This window comes from Talpa europaea (genome assembly GCF_964194135.1).
Source record: "Talpa europaea genome assembly, chromosome: 9".
Lineage (NCBI taxonomy): Eukaryota > Metazoa > Chordata > Mammalia > Eulipotyphla > Talpidae > Talpa > Talpa europaea.
Genome location: NC_140076.1, coordinates 80,857,838 through 80,880,476, shown reverse-complemented (window position 1 = coordinate 80,880,476; position 22,639 = coordinate 80,857,838). Strand labels below are relative to the sequence as shown.

Below are 22,639 nucleotides of genomic sequence, written 5' to 3'. Positions count from 1 at the left end.
AGTTACTTATAAATAACTTAGATCCTTTTGAGGTTTGTTTCTAAGCTCTTTTAGGGTATGTTTAGAGTGGCTTCTATTCTAGAATTAATTTAGACCCACTGCTCTAGCCCCACTCCTTTTAAAGGAAACCTTCTGAATTTTCTTCTGAATTCCTTGTAGATTTGGGGAGGTCTTTTTTTTTTTTTTTTAAAGATTTATTTATTTATGCATACAAGAGTGAGGTGGGGGGTGTGTGTGTAAGAGAATTCACCAGAGACAGAGCAGGGAACAGAACAGGCAGATCGACCGAAGTACATTGCTGAGGGGAGCAGCCAGCGAGCCAGGAGAAGCCTGCTGTACCATGTGGGCTGCTCCTTGACCTGGTGGGGATCGAACTTGTTCTGTAGAGGCTGCATCTTAACCCCTTGTGCCACCAAGGAGGCCCTGGGGAGGTCTTTCTGCTCTCACTGGAGAGTAGTCAGATGATTCCAGATCCTGTTTGAACTCTAGAAATTGTTCATTTTGTAATTCTCCCTGGTAATAGTTGTTGTTTTTTTTTTTTTAAAGATTTATTTATACAAGAACCGGGGTATAGACTGGACGTGCAGGAGGGTGAGAGGATTCACCAGAGACAGAGCGGGGAATAGAACAGGCAGGCTGACTGAAATACACTGCTGAGGGGAGCAGCGGGCCAGACAGGAGAGGTCTGCTGCAACATGTGGGTTGCTCCGCGGCGGGTGGGGATCGAACAGGCACTGCAAAGGCTGTGGATAGCTTCTTAGTGCTGCGCTCAACTGCCAGTGCCACCAGCGAGGCCCTGGTAATAGTTCTTTTCTTCAAATTGTTATACAGCCCAAATTCAAAGGACTCCTATGCAGATATCTGAAGCTTTGTCTCTTTTTAGCTCTCTTTTAGCTTTGGCTTTCTTGAATACTAATGTCTGTCTCCTTAACTCTGTAAGGTTATTTGAACTTTAAGTGGCTCTCTCTGACTCTCAATTCAAGAGTTCCCTAGGCAGAAAACCTTGATTATTGTATGGCACCTTTTGTTTGTTACCTTTTCTCAGGGATCATAATTCTTTTTTTTTTTTTTAATAGAGGCATGTTTTTATTTATTTATTTGTTTGTTTGCTTGTTTGTTTGTTTATACATGCATTGGGTACAGTCAGAAGCGCGGGAGGGTGAGAGAATTCACCAGACCAGAGCAGGGAGCAGAGCAGGCAGAAGGACCGAAGTACACTGCTGAGGGGAGCAGCGGGTGGCAGGAGAGGTCTGCGCGCCATGTGGGACCCTCCTCCGGTGGCCGGGGAGCAGCCGGGGATCGAACCGGTGCCGCGGAGGCCGCGGGCAGCTTCGCAACCCAGTGCTCAACCGCTGCGCCACCGGGGAGGCCCAGGGATCATAATTCTTAACTGCCTGTTGTCCAGTATCTAAAAATAGTTGTTTCCTATATTGTGTCCAGTTTTCTAGTTGTTTACAGTAGCAGGTTAATTACAGACCATCCAAAAGTTCCAAGATTATCCTGTAACAGCAGAATATTTTTATTTAGGGATAATTCAATTAAAACTTGATTTTAAATATTCTTGGCTTTTAAAGAACTATAAGTGGAACTCTCCTTCACACTGTGTAGAAAAATCAGTTCTAGATGGATTAAGGGCTTAAACAGCAAGTAAAATTTAAAAATCTTTTTGAAAATATAGGTGAATAGCTTTTAGCTCCTAAGGATAGGGGAAAAAAAGTTTCTGAAGACAAAAGTATTGGTTATAAAAATGGTAAATATTTAAAATTATGACCTTTTTAAAATCAAGGTCCTTAAATAAAAAAAAAATGACACAAGGAGAAATAGTTAACATACAAACAAATGAAAAAGATCGTGTCAGGAATATACAAAGTTATTAAGAGTAACTTGTTGCTTTTATGCTTTTTTTTTTTTTCTTTCCAGGAAAAAGCCTAAGGACTTAACATGTAGAACCCTTTAGTTAAGGATCTCATGGATTTTATCCAGAAATTGACAGAGAGGGTTGTATCTTTGTTTGCTATCAAAAGCAGTTTGTTGATGGCAAATATGTCCTTTTAAAAATTAATTTTCAGGTAAAAACAGGAGTAATTGATATAGTGGCATTGGAAATAATTTGCTAGTCATAATGTAAATTGAATGTTCATCAAGATCAGTAGCATGAACCAGTTCAATGTCTATTTGACATTTGGAAGCTAAACTTGGGTGATATTGCTGTGGCAAATGTCATTCTGCTTTTTTCCTAATCACTTCTGCATTCAGTAATTTAAAGGAGATTCTCTTCTGTGTGTTCAGCAGTACAATTCCTGTCTGTTACTGGAAATTAGAGAAAATGAGATTTTAACTTTCTGGTACTATGTAGAATGAGACTTTACAATTTAAAAGCTTTAAAAATCTGTAGATGGGGGTTAATGAAGACATCTCTGCTGTTTGGTATTTCAGTATTTTCTATCAACTACAGAGCCCAGGTAATACTGAAATTACTTTTCCCATAGTGGTTTGTGCTCATTGTATGATTATCAGATATCATCTTCTGACATTCCATAGAACTGAAGTCATAAAGATAGACCAAAAAAATGACATGGTTTGAATTTTCAACATTTACATATTGTGAAATTTATAAATTATTTCAAAGCTGAAATTTAAAATTAATTTACAGAATCCAGAGAGACACTACCCTAAGGACACAAAAACATTAATACAAAGGAATACATTCACCCTTATGTTTATTGTAGCACTATTTATAATAGGTAAGACTTGGAATCAACCCAGGTGCCCAAAAATAGACAACTGGATCAAGAGGATGTGTTATAGGGCCTCCCTGGTGGCACAAGGGATTAAGACACAACCTATGAAGCTATCTAGCTGTCCACAGCCTCTGCAGCACAGGTTCAATCCCTGGCCAACCAGGGAGCAACCCACATGGCACAGCAGACCTCTCCTGTGTTGTCCGCTGCTCCCCTCAGCAGTGTATTTCAGGCAATTGGCCTGTTCTGCTCTCCACTCTGTTCCTGGTGAATTCTCTCACCACCTGCACCTCTGGCATATACCCCAGCTCTTGTATGTGTAAATAAATCTTATTTAAAAAATGTGTGATATATACACAATGGAATACTCTTCAGCAATCAAAAAAGATAAGCTCCATCCATGCTGCTATGAATGGCATTAGTTTAACGGAATTAATGCTTAGTGCAGTGAAATAAGTCAGAAGGAGAAAGAAAAATACTGGATAGTTTCACTTATAGGAGGAATATAGGGGATCAAGGGGGAAAAAATAACACAACAAAGAACACAACAAAGCAAAAATAAAAGCAACTGTAAATCAAAGATGGTGCACGGGTCAATTGGTGGTGGAAATTCTATGGGGACTACACCAGAGAAAAGAAAGCAAACATTGTAAGAAAAAAGAAATAAAGAAATAGATTAATGGGGGGAAAAAAAAAGGAACCCAGAGAGACAAAATTAGATTAGTGATCAGATAATTCATCCCTTCTCTCTTGGGGTCTAACTCAGTGAAGAGTGTCTCAACAGTACTGCAACTTGCCCCAGACAGCTGACTTAGCAGTCTGAACATTCCACCTTGTAAGTTACATGGCCATTTGGAGAGTACCTAGTAACCAGTAATCTTTAAAATCAATGTACAATCACAAGCTAGAGTGTCACGGCTAGTCTAACTTTATCTCATGTCATTTATGAACCAGTCAATCTGAAGGCTTAAATTTAGGTGGAAAGATCCTGGAAGCACTGCCTGCTTTTATATCTTAAGTTCCCATTTGATTATGTTTCCTTTTAAGTACTGAGAATATATTTTCTGACGGACATTCTTACTTCTCATGAATGGTCCTTTCTTATGTACTGTGGACACTAATGATAATTAGGCAGAGGGCCTCAGCAAGGACTATTTGGATCAGTTATTTTTGTTTGTTCTTCAAACAAGTGCTAGTGGATCTTGATTAATTTTTTTTTAAAGATTTATTTATGCAAGCACTGGGTATAGTCAGAAGCACGTGAGGGTGAGAGAATTCACCAGAGCGGGGAACAGAACAGGCAGACTGACGAAATACACTTCTGAGGGGAGCAGCGGGCATGGCAGGGAAGGTCTGTGCGCCTTGTGGGACCCTCGCCTGCAGCAGGGTATTGAACTGCAGAGGCTGTGGGCAGCTTCGCAGCCCAGCGCTCAACTGCTGCACCACCAGGGAAGGCCCTGGATCTTGATTAATTTTAAGGACAAGTGAAGAACAAAGCAGTCTCTGTTGCAATCTCTGTGTGTGTGTGTGTAATTTAAAAATGTTTTGGCACTTACAGAGGCCATTTCTGCATTAAAATTACTGAACTGTCATGCATCATGTATGTATTTTCTATTCCCTCTGACTGCACATTTAAATGTGAGGGGCAGGTCAAGATGTAGGTGAGAGGCAAATTGATATTCTCACTTTATGAAGAAACAGAATTGAATTAATTTTTAGGGTTTCTTGCTGAAATTGTCTCAAGGGCCTCAGGTAGTAGGCTTCTTTCTATCCTAGGAAAAGTTTTACTGAACTTAGAATCACTGAAGTGATAACCATTGAGGAAGTGCAGTCATAGTCTTTTGGTGCATTATCACAGACCTACTCTATTCTTGCTTGGAAAAAGATATTGGAGAATATCTTCGAACCCAATGCCACTGGCTAGTTTCAACTGCCTTCTTTGTTCCTTTCTTCCTTTTGTAAGGAACTCAGGCTGACTTTATAATACTGATAACCTTGTGGACTTGGATTTAAGCGAGGGAAGGGTGATGCTATTGAGAAATTTGGACATTTTAATTTTGAGACCAGATTGACTTGGAAAAGTCTCTGCCCACAGGACTATGTATGATCCTTTTTCAGGGGAAAACCATTTTCCTTTCTATGCTTTTGTACTTCAAAAGGCAGTGATGGGAATACTTGGTAGTGTGAGATTCATTACAATCAGTTACAAATTTGAGCAATAATCACAGGAAGAAAACTCATTGATCAAAATTATACACATCTCTGGAGTCTGTTTAATAATAATTAGAGGTTTTGCTTTTAATTAGGGGAGGGATCATAGGAGGAGACTCGTGGCAGAAAAGTTTTGAATGAATAGATTACTTTTTTTTGAAGATTTATTTATTTTTACACAAGAGCTGGGGTACAGGCCAGAGGCAGGGGAGGGTGAGAGGATTCACCAGAGACCGAGCAGGGAGCAGAACAGGCAGACAACTGAAATACACTGCTGAGAGGAGTAGTGGGCGCGACAGGAGAGGTCTCCCGCACCATGTGGGACTCTCCCTGGCTGGCTGGGAATCGAACCGGCGCTGCAAAGGCTGCGGACAGCTTCACAGCACTGTGCTCAACCCACTGCACCACCGGGGGAGCCCAGATTACTTCATTTTTACATTTAATTTACACTTCCTAAATCATAAAGGATGGAAAAAAATTTTGAGCTTAAAGGAAATGCTTCAAAGTGATATGAGTAAATGATCTGTTTTTCATACATTTAAAATTCTGAATGATTTTTGCTAAGGCAATTAAATGTTTTCTATCTCTGTATTTGATATGTTCTGAGAATACAGAGTAACTTGTACTGTTTAATGGTTTTAGATTACACATTCCACCATACTCCTTTATAGGGCATGTATTCAAGAAATACAAATACATGTTTTCATTTCTTCACATTTACTTAGTACCTACTATGTGTCAGACTCTGTTCTAGAAGCTTAGCATGCATCTGTAAATATTAGGCAGAAATCTCTGCTGGTTTCTTCATGAGGTTTACTCTTCATTGTTATCAGTCCTTACTTTACATATTCCTCACTTTTTTGTTAACTCTGTTTTAGTGATGACAGGGACAAGAACAAAACTAGGAACTTCAAGAAAGTAGCTTTTGCAAAAAATGATCTATTTGCTAATGAAAACCACTATTACTAAGTAATCTAGGCCCTTTTCTTTGAAATTAATTTTAGAGCCAGTATGGGCCATGTATAAATAGCAGTCACATTGCTACATAATCAACTCCAACTTTTCTCGTCGCTCTCCAAATTTGTTCATTCACTATATTTACCACGTTGACTTCAAATGACTTAACGTTCTGAAAATAAAATCCACTGTTAAAAACTGATAAGTGCCTTTGAAGTTTTTAAAACTGCATGTTGGAAGTTATTTTACTAGTAAAAATAAGATCATGAGCCCATTGAAACGAGTAGCCCTCTTGTACATACAACTTCTGCCATGTTTATTAAAAATAAATCTTGTGTTATAGTGACCTTAAACATGTTCTCTGTTAAGTGCATAGCAGAATACACTTAGCCATTATCAACCCTCGTGAGGATTAGATGATTGTGTGATTCAAATTTGTGGTAAAAAGTAGCTTTTTTCTGTTTGCTTTTTCCCTTCACCAGGTATACAACGTTTACATGGCAGGGAGGCAGCTGTGTTCTAAGCGGTACCGGGAGTTTGCTATTCTGCACCAGAATCTGAAGAGAGAGTTTGCCAACTTTACCTTTCCCCGACTTCCAGGGAAGTGGCCATTCTCTTTATCAGAACAGCAACTAGATGCCCGACGTCGCGGGTTGGAAGAATATCTAGAAAAAGGTAAACTGGCTTCTTAAATTCTACTATCCAGTGTAGAAATAGTGTTATAGGTAAATACTGCAACTTCTGAACTTCACAAGTGTCCTGTACTCTTTAGTGAAAGACAAGTTTCTTACTATAGGTGTTGAATGATCTGAGTTTTGAAACCAAGGCTGCACTCAGTCCAATACAGCAATTAGTAGCCTGTTTCATTGGCTTACTGAGCACCTAATAACAACAGAAAAATTCATAATTAGTTTTTTATACTTAATGGACCTTTACTTATAGGGTTATATTATTTGCCAGCAAACACATTTGGACATACTCATCAATAGACTGAATTAATTTGGGAATTAAGTGGCCAGTGAAGATATTTTTAATAAAGTGATTCTCAACTCATTGGCATATCTTACATGAAAACTTTTTATTCTGCTTACAAGTGTCTATGGATAGGTTTGCTGAGTTGTGGATAATCTAAAGTTCACTTGTTGTAAACAGATTATATGTAGAACTATGGAAACTTACTTGTTACTTCAGAATTTCCAAACAATACATTACTGGTTTGTGAGAAAAGATGCTGAAACATTTGGTTACCTATGAAGGTGGTGAAAATGATACAGATTGCTCTGGAGAAGATATAATTTCCTGGCTATGCAAAAGAATTTTCCTTAAAATGCTCATTTAATAAAATAATGGTCTTGTATAGTATTTGGTAATTGTGTCCTTGTGTAAGAACTAATTGACCTACTTGAATTTTTTAAAACTTTAGTACAGAGCTTTATCCTTGAAGAAAAAAACACATTTCCCTGATAGAAGGTAGTGAAACTTTCTCTTCTGTTTTCACCTTTTTTCTAACATGGAATGGCCTCTAAACATAGCTCTTGGGAAATGAGAAAGGTTATGAGGTTTTTAAATCAAATGAAGTAAAATCACCAGTGTCATTTACTACTCCGACGAGAATATCAGGAAGTTAACTCCCCTAGATTTGGACAATTAGCTACCTACCTGACTGCTTCCTTTCTTTTTATTGTGGGGTAGGTAAGGGTAGATGGTGGTTTGGAAGCTGAAGTCAGTGAGGTGAAAGGATGTGCTCAGCTTAATACTTAATTACCTACCCATTTTTTCTCAAGTGGTTTTAAATGCTGTGTTGCTGGGACAGGCCTGTTCCTAAGCCAAATAGATATTTTCCCCTTTGTATTTTAATTTTGTGCTTGTTTTGTTTTTAATTGACCTTATCTTGCTGTATTGTTCAGCTTGTTAATAGTTCACCCAAGAGTGCAAAGTTAGCTTTATTTCTCTTTTTTCAATGACTTCATTTGACTATGTTTATTATTTTTAACAAGCTACATCTTCATACTTCTTGTTCCTCTGTCCTGGTCTACATTTGTATGAACATTTGTTGTGCCTTAAAAATCTCATATTCGAGGGATGGAATACTGCCTCAGCTTGCCTGCTACTGAGGATTTACACTTATACCTTGATATATATTCTTGATTTACATTATTGATTTTAGGGCCTCATGCCAAATTTTTATCTTGTTTTCTATAGTATGCTCAATACGAGTTATTGGTGAGAGTGACATCATGCAAGAATTCCTATCAGAGTCAGATGAGGTGGGTAAATATCCCCTGTAGTGACGATTTACCTCTTGACTTCTTATGTGAAAAATAAAGAAACCAATTACGAATTGAATTACCATAAAATCTCCATGGCTTTTTTTTTTTTCATCTTGCTTTTCATGTATATATATATCTCTCTTATTCTTCAAGACCTAGTGCTCAGTCCACTTGCTCTTTGAAGCCTTTCCTGATACTCGTCATCGATTTTTCATTCCACCAAGAACTGTTTTTCTCTTATGGCTGTCGTTCTTTATTTTTTTTATACATTTAAGCAGACTGTTATTGTATGGTTTTTGCTTATTAGAATATGAGCTATTTGAAAGGCAGTATTTTTTTTTTCACCTTTATCTAGATGTAACTGACAACTAGGATTTGATGTGTACAATTTGCTATTTATAGATAGGTAAACATTGTGAAATGATCACTGTAACCAAGCTAATTAATGTATCTGTTATTGTATATAGTTGCCATTTTCCTTCCTTCCCTTTTTTTGGTGTGGTGAGATCTGCCCTTTTAGCAACTTTCAAGTATACAGGATAGTATTGCTTCTACAGTCACTGTACTGTACTTTAGATATCAAAAACAAGAGCTAAATCTTGGTTATTTAAATATGTCTAGTATTTTACTACAATGTCAAGTATATTGGCGGTCTTTAATAAAGATTGATTTGAATAAGAATGTATATATAATGCTAATATATTAAATAATGTTACCCACTAATTAGATGTATGTCTTATTTTCCTAAGTAGATTATAACTCTTTCATAGACAGAAGCTTATAATTAAATAATACTTACATGGTTTTAGGTAATGAATAGTACTTATTTATTTTTAAGATTTATTTTTATTTATTTATGCATACAAGAGCTAGGGTGTAGGCCAGAGGTTGGGGAGGGTGCAGTGAGAGGGGATTTACCAGAGACAGAGTGGGTACCAGAACAGACAGATTGACTGAAATACACTGCTGAGGGAAGCAACAGGAGAGGTCTGCTATGCCATGTTGGTCAGCTCCTTAGCTGAGGATTGAATAGTTTCCTAGTGCGCCAGTGAGGCCTGAATAGTACTTACTTTTAAATGGTAAATGAAGATAGAGCTGTTCCAAAATAGTTGTTCCTTTGTAATAAAAATTATAAGAAGGATTCCTTTGCATTAAGGAGGATAAGAATTTTTTACTCTTTGCTAAAAGAAAATTAGACATCAGAATAAATAACTCAGATTCCTGAGTTTTATCCATTTTCTCTTTTTAAAGTTGCCATGATTATTTCAGGGAGCAGAAGGGGACTTAAGACTACTACATGAGCCAATTTAGCATGTCTAGCCACTTAAAGCCAGAGAACATTTGTTGAAACTACTGCTTTCAGCTGTTTTCTTCTTTTGTTTGTGACGTGTGAATTTTGGAAGCAAGCCAAAAATCTCATCTATGCTTGACCTATACTGCTTCATGCAGGTTTTCTGTTTTGAAATGTAATATGACTTCAACATGTTTCTTTGCTTCCTGTTCATCAACCTGAAAGGTTGCTGCAGCCTGACATCAACTTTATGACTGATGCAAATGTATTGACTTATAAAATATCTCCCCCCCCTTTCTTTGGCACTCACTTTCTCTCACATAGCATGGGTTTTTATTTAGCTAGCATGTTATGTGGAGAGAGAGGACATACTGGATCATAAATTCTTTCTCTGTGTCTTTTCCTCTAGAACTACAATGGTGTGTCCGACGTAGAGCTGAGAGTAGCATTACCGGATGGAACAACAGTTACAGTCAGGGTTAAAAAGAACAGCACTACAGATCAAGTATATCAGGTAAATTAAGCTTGAGCAAGTAGACTTGACTTTTGGATGGCTTAAAAATTAAGGAAGATTCATTGAGGTAATACATATAAAGTGCTTGGAGTATCTACTGATATAACACAATAATTTATTTGATGTGAGCTACTGTTGTTGAGGTTGTTGTTGTTAATCTGAAAGTGCTTTATCCTTCTTGAAAGAGAAAATAAATATTCCAGGTTGTAGGGGTTGTAATTAGCATGCCCCCTCCCTTTAAGAAAACTTTATAATGTATATGAAAACAGGTTACCACTGTGAACCTCCATCTACTCATCTCACATATACAATGATTATCAAGATTTTGCCATATTTACATTATATCCTTTTTTCCTTTCTCTTTGCTTAAATATTTTTTTTTTTTAAAGAGGCATGTTTTATTTATTTATTTATTTATTTGTTTGTTTGTTTGTTTGTTTTGTTTATACATGCACTGGGTACAGTCAGAAGCGCGGGAGGGTGAGAGAATTCACCAGAGCCAGAGCAGGGAGCAGAGCAGGCAGAAGGACCGAAGTACACTGCTGAGGGGAGCAGCGGGCGGCAGGAGAGGTCTGCGCGCCATGTGGGACCCTCCTCCAGTGGCCGGGAGCACCCGGGGATCGAACCGGCGCCGCAGAGGCTGCGGGCAGCTTCGCAACCCAGCGCTCAACCGCTGCGCCACCAGGGAGGCCCGCTTAAATATTTTAAGGCAGTTCATGTTATTGGACCTGTATATATTTCAGTAAACATCTCTAAAATATATGGATGTTCTTGCATAATCACAAGGCCATTATCAAACCTAAAAAATTAACAATATTTCTTTGGTATTAACTAATAAATCCAGTCAAATTTTCCCATTTGTCTTGTTAAGTGTTTGGTTTGTTAAGTGTCGGGATCTAAACAATGTATTTATATCACATTTATTCTCATTTTTTTAAAAAAGATTTATTTTATTTACTTATACATATAAGCACTGGGATCTAGGAAGACAGTGGGGAGACAGTGGGGAGCAGAACAGGCAGATCTACTGAAATACACTGCTGAGGGGAGCAGTGGGCGAGATAAGAAAGGTCTGCTGTGCCGTGTGGGTTAGCTCCCTGGCCGGGGGGATCGGATCCAACTCATGCTACAGTGGCTGGCAGTGGCTTGATAGTGCTGAGTCTTTACCCCTTGTGCCACCAGGGCGGCCCTCTTATGTTCATTTTAGTATAGGGTAGTATCCTTTCCATTCCCCAACTTTTTTTCCCCATGTTATTTGTTCCAGTTGTTGGGTGTGTGCATTGTGAAATGTCCCATACTCTGAATTTATCTGTTCATTCCTTTTACGTGTTGTGTAATGTTGTCTATCTCTTACTTTCAATGAATTATGTTTGCTATAGAGTCTTGATTAGATTCAGGTTCAGTTTTTTCGATAAGAATACTTCATATTTGGGCCTCCCCGGTGGCGCAGCGGTTGAGAACTGGGTTGCGAAGCTGCCCGCGGCCTCTGCGGCACCGGTTCGATCCCCAGCTGCTCCTCGGCCACCGGAGGAGGGTCCCACATGGCGCGCAGACCTCTCCTGCCGCCCGCTGCTCCCCTCAGCAGTGTACTTCGGTCCTTCTGCCTGCTCTGCTCCCCGCTCTGGCTCTGGTGAATTCTCTCACCCTCCCGCGCTTCTGACTGTACCCAGTGCATGTATAAACAAACAAACAAAACAAATAAATAAATAAAAACATGCCTCTATTAAAAAAAAAATTAAAAAAAAAAAAAAGAATACTTCATATTTGGTGCTCTCTACTTAATGTTGCTTCTTACAATACCTGGTTATCCACTTCTAGTGATACTAAGATTAGTAAGTTTAGGTAGTGATAACCTGATCTCTCCACTGTAAAATTCTTCATCTTTTATCAAATGAATTTATCAATGGTTTCTACCTTAACTAGTAATTTCATTAAGGGTTGCAAAGTAATGATTTTCTAGTTCTGTCATTTCTTCACATTAATAATTAGAATGCGGTATATAACTTTCTCAATTAAGCCTATGTAGTTATCTTGAAATATAGTTTCGAGGAAAGGGAATGTAAAAATTTCACTTCTTTTTATTGCCAATTTTCAGAGCAAAGAATTGGTTCACTAGTTGATTCCAGTGATCTCCAATGATAGCATTTTTTTAAAAAGTATTTTATGTGATTTTAGATGTTTAATAAGATGTAATCACTAGCATATGTTATCTTTTAGATGTTTAGATTTTTCCATCTTTGGTGAATGGAAACTCTTACATGTTTACTTTTAATGCAACCCATTTGTTTATGATAGCATCCTTGCTTTTTGATACCACAGGCTTATCTTTTTATATTTCCTGTGCCTAATCTAGAACCAGCCGTTTGCCCAAAGAGTTTTAGTTCTTTTCAGTGATAAATAGTATTTAAACATGACTTGGATGCTGGGTGTAATCATTGCCATTAGGCCTTTTATTGGTCTTTTATTCTGATGTTAATCAAGGGTTTCAGGGAGACCAGCAGATTGCTGGATATTAATGGATGTTCCAGACCTTAAGAGCATTTCATTTCTTGCTCCGCACAGCCTAGTATGGTAACTTAGAGTTCTTGTAATCTTCAGTTCCCCCCTCTTATCAGGGGTGAATATAGGTCTGATATATGAGCAGATGTGGGAGGAATATAACCATATTTGGTTTATTGAGACACAAATATTCTACGATTTTATCCTGTTCAATTAACACTTTTATTGGGATTGATCTTGAAAATGGATTTTGGTATCACTAGTTTGTGTTTTGTTTGCTCTCTGTTCTGTTGTTATTTTGTATGTGATTTAAGTTTTCATTTTATTTGCACAAGGGGTCTTTCAGTTTCTTTTTATTTGTCATGTTAGGATCTTAGCTCCTAGAGAGAAAACTGATTCTTATTTAAAATGTCTCTTTTAACCCAACATTTTGCTATTTTCATGTGGATATTGATGGTGATAAATCTTAGGACATAGAGGTCATTTGGATCATCTGAAAAACACAAGAATAATTCGTGAAGCGTGAATGAAATTGACAAGTAGTGTTTTTTTAAATCTTTTTTTAAAAGATTTTTTTTTATTTATTTATGCATACAAGAACTGGGGTGTAGGCTAGAGGTGCAAGAGTTGAGAAAATTCACCAGAGACAGAGTGGGGAGCAGAATAGGTGGATATATTGAAATACACCGCTGAGGGGAGCAGTGGCCAAGACAGGAGAGGTCTGCTGTGCCGTGTGGGCCACTTCCCTGGCCGGGCATCAAACTCATGTCCCAGTGACTGGCACTAGCTTGATAGAGCTGAGACTTTATCCCCTGCACCACCAGGAAGGCCCGACAAGTAGTATTTTAAGCTCAAGAACCAAGATAATAGATCTTGCATATTAACAACCTGTATGAAATGTAGGCTGAATGTGTGATACTGTGTATTTAAGAACATTTTTTCCTTAAGATCTGTATTTATTAAGCACATTTTTTAAAAGATTTTTTAAAAAACTTATTTATGCATGTAAGAACCGGGGTCTAAGCCAGTGGTGTGTGGGAGGAGGATAGGATTCACCAGACACAGAGTGGGGAGCAGAACAGGCTGATTTACTGTAACATACTGCTAAGGGGAGCAGAAGCAAAAGAGGAGAGGTTTGCTGTGCCATGTGGGTTAGCTTCCTGGCCAGGGATCAAACTTGGGTAGCAGTGGAAATAGCGTGATAGCACTGAGACTTAATCCCTGTGCCATTACTGAGGCCCCAATTAAGCACATTTATTGTAAGTGCTATTTAAAAAGACCCTTGAGGGATGAAGTCCTACTTCAGAAAGGAAAGCTGATGTTTAATTGTCTCTCCTGATCAGCTTGAATTGGAGTGGATAAACTCAATCAGAGTTTATAACTGTTTGAGTCAAATACAGATTTTACCCTTTTTTAACACATACTGTATATACAAATGTATGTACACATACATATAAAGAAGAATAGCTAAGGATAATTAATTTATTTTTTGTGATAACGAGCACAACTGCTCTTTTCCTTCCCCTTCCACATGCGTACATATGTCTTTTTCCACAGCATTGTCTGATTTACTTTCCCTGAAACTAATCTATCTATCCTATTTATACTTTAGGCTATTGCAGCAAAGGTTGGCATGGACAGTACAACAGTGAATTATTTTGCCTTATTTGAAGTGATCAATCATTCCTTTGGTAAGTTTTGTTTTGAGGTATCTTATGCTAAAACTGTCAAAATTAAGCTCTCAGAAGCTATCAGATGGAACCAATTTGCCTAGAGGAGAAGAGCTTGAAGGTAGGGGAGAGCACACTTGTTGAGACTGTCTCCAACTAGCAGACCAGGCAGTTCTCATCAGGCCAAGTCTGAAAGGTGTCTGACAACTAGTGACCCTTTTTCTCTTTTGTAAATTATAAGTTACCTAAACTTAGTAGATAATTTCATGAAGTTCTTTTACATCAGAGGTTCAAAATGAATATACTCCTGTGAAACCACCTTAAAAAGAGGGGATGTTCTATTTAGCCACAACTTGTTTTAGTGTGCTTTCTGCTTTTTGTAAATTTTTGAATTATTAGTTATGGCAGGTTACAAAATCAACATAACAAAAATCCGTGACGTCTATATACAACTCGAAGCAGCAGTAATTAAGATAATTCTATTTATATAAAATTGCTTCAAAAAAATTAAATACCTGGGAATCAACCAAACAAAAGAGGTGACAGAGCTATATAACAAGAACTAGAAGATGTTATTAAAGGGCTTAGTGACATAAAGAGATGGAAGGACATCCCATGCTCATGGATAGGGGTGTATCAATGTAATGAAATGACTGTCTTACCTAAAATGGTGCACAAATTTAATGTAATCCCCATCAAAATGCCAGTGATATTTTTCAAAGATATTAGAAGGAATTGAAATGTTATATGGAACCACAAAAGGTCTCACATTGCAAAAGCAATCCTGAGTAAAAAGGAGAGAAATGGAGGTACCATGTTACATGACTTGAAGCTTTACTATAAAGAAACAGTATTAAAAAAAATACGGTGTTGGCACAAAAATAAATCCATGGACCAGTGGAACAGAATCAAAAAGTCCAGAAATAAATCCACTCCTATGCTTAACCTATAATAAAAATTCATGACCACAAAATGGGGAAAAGACATTCTCCTTAATAAAGGATGCTGGAAACATTGGAAAGCCACACAAAAATAAAGTCCAAATGGAGTAAAGATTTACATGTAAATCTAAAACACATAGAAGAAAACTTTAGCGATACATTCCACAATATCAATAATAAAGATTTTTAGTACAACTCCTATGGCAAGGGAATTACAAACAAAAATAAACAATTGGGATTACTTCAACTTAAAAAGCTTGTGTAACCGCAAAAGAAAATACAAGATCATTAAACAGACACCCTACTGAATGGGAAAAAATATTTAAAAAGTATATAACTGATAAAGGATTAATACCCACAATATATAAGAAACTCACACAGTTCAACAACAAAAAGACAGCCCAATTGGATGGGCAGCACATATGAACAGATAGCTCACTAAAGAGGATATCCTACAAGACAAAAAGACATGAAAAATGTTCATCATCACTCCTAATAAGAGAGATGAAGATTAAAATTACATTGAGATACCATATTACACCCATGAGAATGGTACATATCAAAGAGATCCCCAATAACAGTGTTGGAGAGAATGTGGAGAAAAAGGAACCCTGTTACACTGTTGGTAGGTATGTGAACTGGTACAATCATTACGGAAAGAAATCTCAATTTACCCTATATAATTAAAAATAGAAATATTGTATGACCTAGCAGTCCCACTCTTGGGCATATATCCACAGAATATGAAAACTTCAACAAAAAAGAAAACTATCTTTTCCATAATATTTATAGCAGCAATAGTTACAATAGCTAGAACATGGAAGCAGCCTAAGTCTCCATCAGTAGACAAATGACTCAAAAGATGTGGTACATACATGCCGTGGAATATTACATAGCCATAAGAAAAGATGAAATGCAGCCATTTTCAACAAAATGAAGGGAATTTTAAAAAATTCTATGCAGCAAAACAAGTCAGAACAATAAAAACCAATATTAGACCTTTATATAACAGGTAATATGACAATGAAAAAACATTTTCTAAAACTGGTGGATGTCAACAAACATCCTGAGGGCTCTGAGATTAAGTGGGAAGGGAGAGAAAGGGATAAGGAGACACAAATATTGTGTTGGGGGGGGGGCAAATATATAAAAATAGCTTTTTGTTTTCAGGAATTAGAGATCCATTGCTTTTAAAAGCCTTGGATTTAACACATTATAATATATCAATACATGGTAGCAGGAAATTTCTCATATTTTATTTCATCAAAGCTAAAAGATGGTGGTAACAATGGTTGCTTTAAGACCACCAAAGGGAGAAACTCATCTGAGGACTTGCTCTGGATGACATAGATTATCTACAGTGTGTGGGGCTTCTCCACATCATATGTAAATATGGGCTAAAGCTAGAAATGAGAGTTAATATTGATTGGTTAGACTCTTCATCCCAGAAAGGACGAGTTAGTAGGTTGGGGTTGCTTTGTTGACAGAGGATCAAGATAGAATACCTTTAATTCCTCCTAAAGCAGCCATCTCCATTTTTTTTTCTTTAAGATTTTTTTTATTTATGCATACAAGAACTGGGGTATACAAGCCAGAGATGTGGTGGGTGAGAGGATTCACCAGAGACAGAGCGGGGAACAGAACAGGCAGACTGACTGAAATACACTGCTGAGGGGAGCAGCGGTTGAGACAGGAGAGGTCTGCTGCGCCATGTGGGTAGCTCTCCTGGCTGGGGATTGAACTCATGCTGCAGAGGCTGTGGATAGCTTCACAGTGCTGTAATTAGCCCCTTGCGCCACCAGGGAGACCCCCCTCTTACTATTTTTCTTCCCAACTTCCTTCCGTTAATTAGGCATCTATAAATGTTATGAAGTATTACTAGGGAGCCAGGGTACTTGGATTCTAATCCTCTAAGTTTTAGTAAATAAATAATATGAGCAATATTAAATCTATCTTTTACAATGTTAGAAAGTTAAGAAAACATCAAGTGAAGAAAACTGGACTTTCCCAAAAAATGCTGTATAAATATTTTTTTTTTATTTTAAAGATTTATTTATTTGTTTGTTTGTTTATTTATACAAGCACTGGGTACAGTCAGAAGCGCGGGAGGGTGAGAGAATTCACCAGAGCCAGAGCGGGGAACAGAACAGACAGACCGATGAAACACACTGCTGAGGGGAGCAGCGGGCAAGGCAGGAGAGGTCTGCGCGCCATGTGGGACCCTCACTGGCAGCCGGGGATCGAACCGGCGCTGCAGAGGCTGTGGCAGCTTCGCAGCCCAGCACTCAACCGCTGCGTCACCAGGGGAGGCCCTAAATATTAGTAGCAGTATTGTTTTGTCCTGTTTGTACATTGGTAGGAAGAGGAAGTAATGTTACTCAGAAGACACTTGTCATTTTGATGAGTGCTTTAAGGTTGAGGGGTGGGGCTGGCCTTTCATCTCTTAAAAATAAAGGCATTTCATTAAGTATTGCCACATGAAAGAATGAATGCACCATAGCTGGGTAAGAAAAGACACTTTCTTTAAAGATCTGTTCACTGTAACTTACCAGGTAGTGGGTAGATACTAACTGAGTTTGTGTGCAGAGTCTGTCTGCAGAGTCAGCATGTTAACTGAAGGGCCTGTCATTCAGGTAATAGATTTTAGTCCATTTGAGGCTCGACTGGCCATACACATAGTAAGAAGGGCTCGATTTGACTAGATAAATGGTTATTTTGTGATCCAAAGGCAGACTTCCTTGATGGATCTAAACTTCTGTTCTGGTTAATGATAACCATAATTTTTTATGCTGGAGAAATTTGTATATATTTTTTCAGTCTAGATTTCTTTGTTTTGTTTTTTCTTCAGTACGTAAACTGGCCCCTAATGAATTTCCTCATAAGCTCTACGTCCAGAATTACACATCAGCTGTGCCAGGTACCTGCCTGACCATTCGAAAGTGGCTTTTTACAACAGAAGAAGAAATTCTCTTAAATGACAATGACCTTGCTGTTACCTACTTCTTTCATCAGGTAAGTAAATTGCTCTTCCTAGAAAAGGCCTGATTTCTTTTTCTGTTTGTATGTAGTGAGTAAGTTGCCAATATAATGTAAATCCTTAGGTAAGCTTCTTTGTCTCCTGGATCTTTCTTAAATTTTTAAAGTGCTCTGTCCCATTTTACAAAAGATAAATTTAAGAAGTGAAGATTCCCTCGAATTTAAAATATATTATTATTATCTTAAGCAACAGAAAATGAGCTCTATAGCTATATAACTTTTCAAAAACTTTTATCAAAATTACACATACAGGGCCTCCCCAGTGGCGCAGCAGTTGAGTGCTGGGTTGTGAAGCTGCCCACAGCCTCTGCAGCGCCGGTTCGATCCCTGGCCACAGGGCGAGGGTCCCACATGGCACGCAGAACTCTCCTGCGGCACGCAGAACTCTCCTGCTGCCCGCTGCTCCCCTCAGCAGTGTATTTCATCACTCTGCCTGCTCTGCTCTCCCCTCTGGCTCTGGTGAATTCTCTCACCTTCCCGCGCTTCTGACTGTACCCAGTGCTTGTATAAATAAATAAATAAATAAATCTTAAAAAAAAAAAAAATCCATCCTGTTCTCAGGAGGCTTGTAATTTAAAAAAAAAAAAAAAATTCACATACATAGTGTAAAGCATCAAATAGCACCACACGGGTTATTATGAAAAATGGTAGTTGCTCTCACTTACCACATCTCCCCCCATAGGTAACCATGCTCACTTTTTTTAGCTTTGTTTTTTTTTGTTGTTGTTTTGACCTATATTTACTTTTATGTCTCTAGTATACTGTAGTTACATAACATACTATTAATCATAAATTGTCATTATATAATAAATTTAGTAATATAATTTAGTACGTTGCTCTCACTGTATCTCAATTTTCCACTGTAGATGTGGTTTTTATCTCTATCCTCCCTCATTCCCACTACATACCCATATTTCTCTTCATCCTCTTTTTTTTAATTTTAAGATTTATTTATATATGTATACAAGTACTGGGATACAGGCCAGAGATGCGGGGGTTGAGAGGATTCACCAGAGACAGAGTCGGGAGCAGAACAGGTGGATTGACTGAAATACACTGCTCAGGGGAGCAGCAGGCAAGGCAGGAGAGATCTGCGGTGCCATGTGGGTATCTCCCTGGCCGGGGATTGAACTCTTGCTGCAGTGGCTGTGGATAGCTTCATAGGTTGAGGCTTAACCCCTTGCGCTACCAGGGAGGCCCTCTACATTCTCTTAATAAAATCAGACTACTGTAATAGTTTTAGATTAATACTCAGCATTTACATTACTGTGACTATAAATAATTAATTATAGCAGAACCTTGTCATGAATACTAGCTTTCCACTTCCTTTATAACATTTTGTAATTCTTTATAAGATATCCTGTTACTATTCTAATTGAATTTTTGTTGATTTTATAATTTAAGTGAAGAATCATTTTTATTAAATGTCATATTCCCAGCTGATGCATAATGTTCCTATTTTATTCATTTTCTTTTCCATTTCCTCAAATAAAGTTGTAGTTTTCCATCTTACATAGTCCCCTTAAGTTAATTTAAGCATTTTATATTTTTATTGCTATTATGAAATATTTTGATGGAGTGGAAAAATCATTAGCTAGGCGTCAGAATATCTGGTTGAAGCTCAAGCTCCACATTGGGTAAATCTTGGCATAAATTTGCTGAAATCTGTCTTCTGACCTGTTAAAGGACAGTAGTAGTACTTCACTTTTAAAAATGAGTATCTACATGTAAACAGGGCAGAACATGTGAAATGAGTTTTTGTTTTTTTTTTTTTAGATCTGTTTATTTATGCATACAAGAACTGGGGTATAGGCCAGAGGTGTGGGGGCTGAGAGGATTCACCAGAGACAGAGTGGGGAACAGAACAGACAGATTGACTGTAGTACACTGCTGAGGGGAGCAGTGGGCGAGACAGGAGAGGTCTGCTGTACCATGTGGGTGGCTCCCTGGCCAGGAATCGAACTCATGCTGCAGCGGCTGCAGATAGCTTCATAGGTTGTATCTTAACCCCTTGATCCACCAGGGAGGCCCTGAAATGACTTTTTGAATTATAAAATAGTAAAAGTAAAACACTTTTACTTTTAAAAATATAAACTATAAATACAGAAAAGTTGTTACTTTTCTAGCAGAGTAATCATACCTAGCAACATTGCTAAATTCTCCTGTTGCTGGAGATGAATTGTTAACAGCTTTATTGAGGTGTAATTGGCATACAATAAACTACATATCTAAAAAATATACTTTGATAAGTTTTTTACTTTCAACCATTTTTTTAAGTGTGCAGTTCATTGGTGTTAAGTGTATTCATATTCTTTTGCAGTTGATTCCCAGAACTTTTTCATTTTTTTTTTAAATTTTATTTATTTATACAAGAATCGGGATACGGACCAGATGTGCGGGAGGGTGAGAGGATTCACCAGAGAGAGAGTGGGGAACAGACCAGGGAGACTGACTGAAATACACTGCTGAGGGGAGCAGCGGGCGAGACAGGAGAGATCTGCTTGCCATGTGGGTATCTCCACGTCCAGCAGGGATCAAACCGGCACTGCAGAGGCTGCGGATAGCTTCACAGCGCTGCGCTCTACTGCCTGTGCCACCAGGGAGGCCCTAAACTTTTGCATAATTAAAACAAGTTCTACACCCATTAAATCACTCATTTTCCCCTCCCCAGTCCCTGGCAACCACCATTCTACTTTCTTTTTCTGTGACTTTGACTGTTTTAGATCCGTAAGTGCATACAGAGTTTGTCTTTTTGTGACTGGCTTATTTCACTTAGCATAATCTCCTGAAGGCTCATACATGTTGTAGTACAGAACAGCGTTTCCTCCTCCTTAAGACTGAATAATAATACTCCATTGTGTATGTATGCCGTATTTGTTTATTTATCTGTGAATGGATATTTGGGTTTCTTCTACCTCTTGGTTGTTAAGAATAATTGCTATTATACACATGGGTGTGTAAATATCTCTTCAACATCCTGCTTTTAATATACCCAGAAGTGGGATTACTGGATCAGATGTTAATTCTATTTTTAATTTTTTGAGGAACTATTGTACTGTTTTTCATAGAGGCTGCGCATTTCACACTTCCAGCAGTATACAAGCATTCAAATGATTTTTTGATTGGGTAACCAGTGTGCCTTTTGGGAAAACTATTAAATTTTTCCTTTACTTTTATTTATTTTCGGTTACATATTTTGATGGTGGGAATACCTAATGGATTTCATTGATTCTAAGATGCCATTGATTGTAAGGTGCACTGTTATGTATTGCTAAGAAGAAAAAATAGCTACTAGTTAAACTGGCCCACATTGGTGCATCTTAGTTTGAGACATGATAAAATGTGAAAGAATGCGTACCTTAAAATCAATGCAATATTTAATGATAATGAGCCGTACTCCTAAAAAGCATAAGGTCAGAATTCATGGGGAATATTTAAAATCTTACTAAACCTAGTACAGTGAACACGCATATGCATTTAAGCTGCTGCTTTCTATAAACTCTCTAAAATAATGGTAAAGGAATTTTAAAAGCCTAAATTCTGTGAGGATAAAGAGAAAAGATGAGGATAATATAGCAGATGAGAATAGTCAACAGTTTTTAGGAAATCATTGTTTAAATGAATGGAGAGAGGTTTTGGTTGAAACAAGAATTGGTGGTAGGCACCTGTAAAGTTACAGACAAAAATATGTGGTAGTTAGTTAACATGGAAAAAAAGTTGTACAAGAAAGGAAGTCATAGTATAATACATGGTTTAGTTGTGAACAGTCTTTACATGCTTACAGTAATATATTGATTACAATAATACTGGCTATATACAGTAATACTGGATATATTATTGAGAGATAGGAGGAAGAGAAATGTTTTGGTGGTTTAAGAAGGTAAACTAAGAAGTTTAACTAAAACTTAGTCTTTTTAACACAGCAAGTCAACAATGTCCAAAATTGAAAAGACTTTTTAGTACTTGTGTGTATATTTTAAGCATGTACATCTTTTACTTTAATGAAAAGATCTTTAAGGAAAAAAGGAATCTAGTGTTGTGATATTTCTGTATTTCCACCTAGTACTAATTGAGCAATCCAATCATGATTAGAAATGAGAGGGGAGGGCCTCCCCTGGTGGTGCTGGCGGTTGAGCACTGAAGCTGTCTGCAGCCTCTGCAGTGCTGGTTTGATCCCCACTGGCCAGCAAAGGTCCCACATGGCAAAGCAGACCTCTCCTGTCTTGCCCACTGCCCTACTCAGCAGTGTATTTCATCAGTCTGCCTGTTCTGTTCCCCGCTCTGTCTCTGGTGAATCCTCTTACCCTCCCGCGCATCTGGCCTGTACGCTGGTTCTTGTGTAAATGAATAAATAAATCTTTAAAAAAAAAAAATGAAATGAGAGGAGAGAACATTTTTACTGCCCCACATTAAAATATTCCACTTAGAGTTGCTGGAAAAGATGTTTACTCTGCTGCATCTCTGCTGTTAAGAGTCAGATATGGTCCTGGGTATTGGGGATATGAGCAG

The 22,639-nt window shown here is 37.8% G+C and overlaps 1 protein-coding gene across 2 annotated transcripts in view; it reads left to right on the top strand.

Annotated features, from left to right (window-relative positions):
* The window catches only part of SNX27 (sorting nexin 27), a gene marked incomplete at both ends in the record, with an annotated part of 82,934 nt that overhangs the window by 48,135 nt on the left and 12,160 nt on the right, over positions 1–22,639 (top strand). For both annotated transcript variants that reach the window (XM_084243245.1, XM_084243244.1), the window contains 5 exons: positions 6,392–6,584; positions 8,112–8,176; positions 9,880–9,984; positions 14,096–14,174; positions 17,943–18,106. In XM_084243245.1, coding sequence (XP_084099371.1) covers positions 6,392–6,584; positions 8,112–8,176; positions 9,880–9,984; positions 14,096–14,174; positions 17,943–18,106 — 606 coding nt within the window. The remainder of the gene's footprint in view (positions 1–6,391; positions 6,585–8,111; positions 8,177–9,879; positions 9,985–14,095; positions 14,175–17,942; positions 18,107–22,639) is intronic.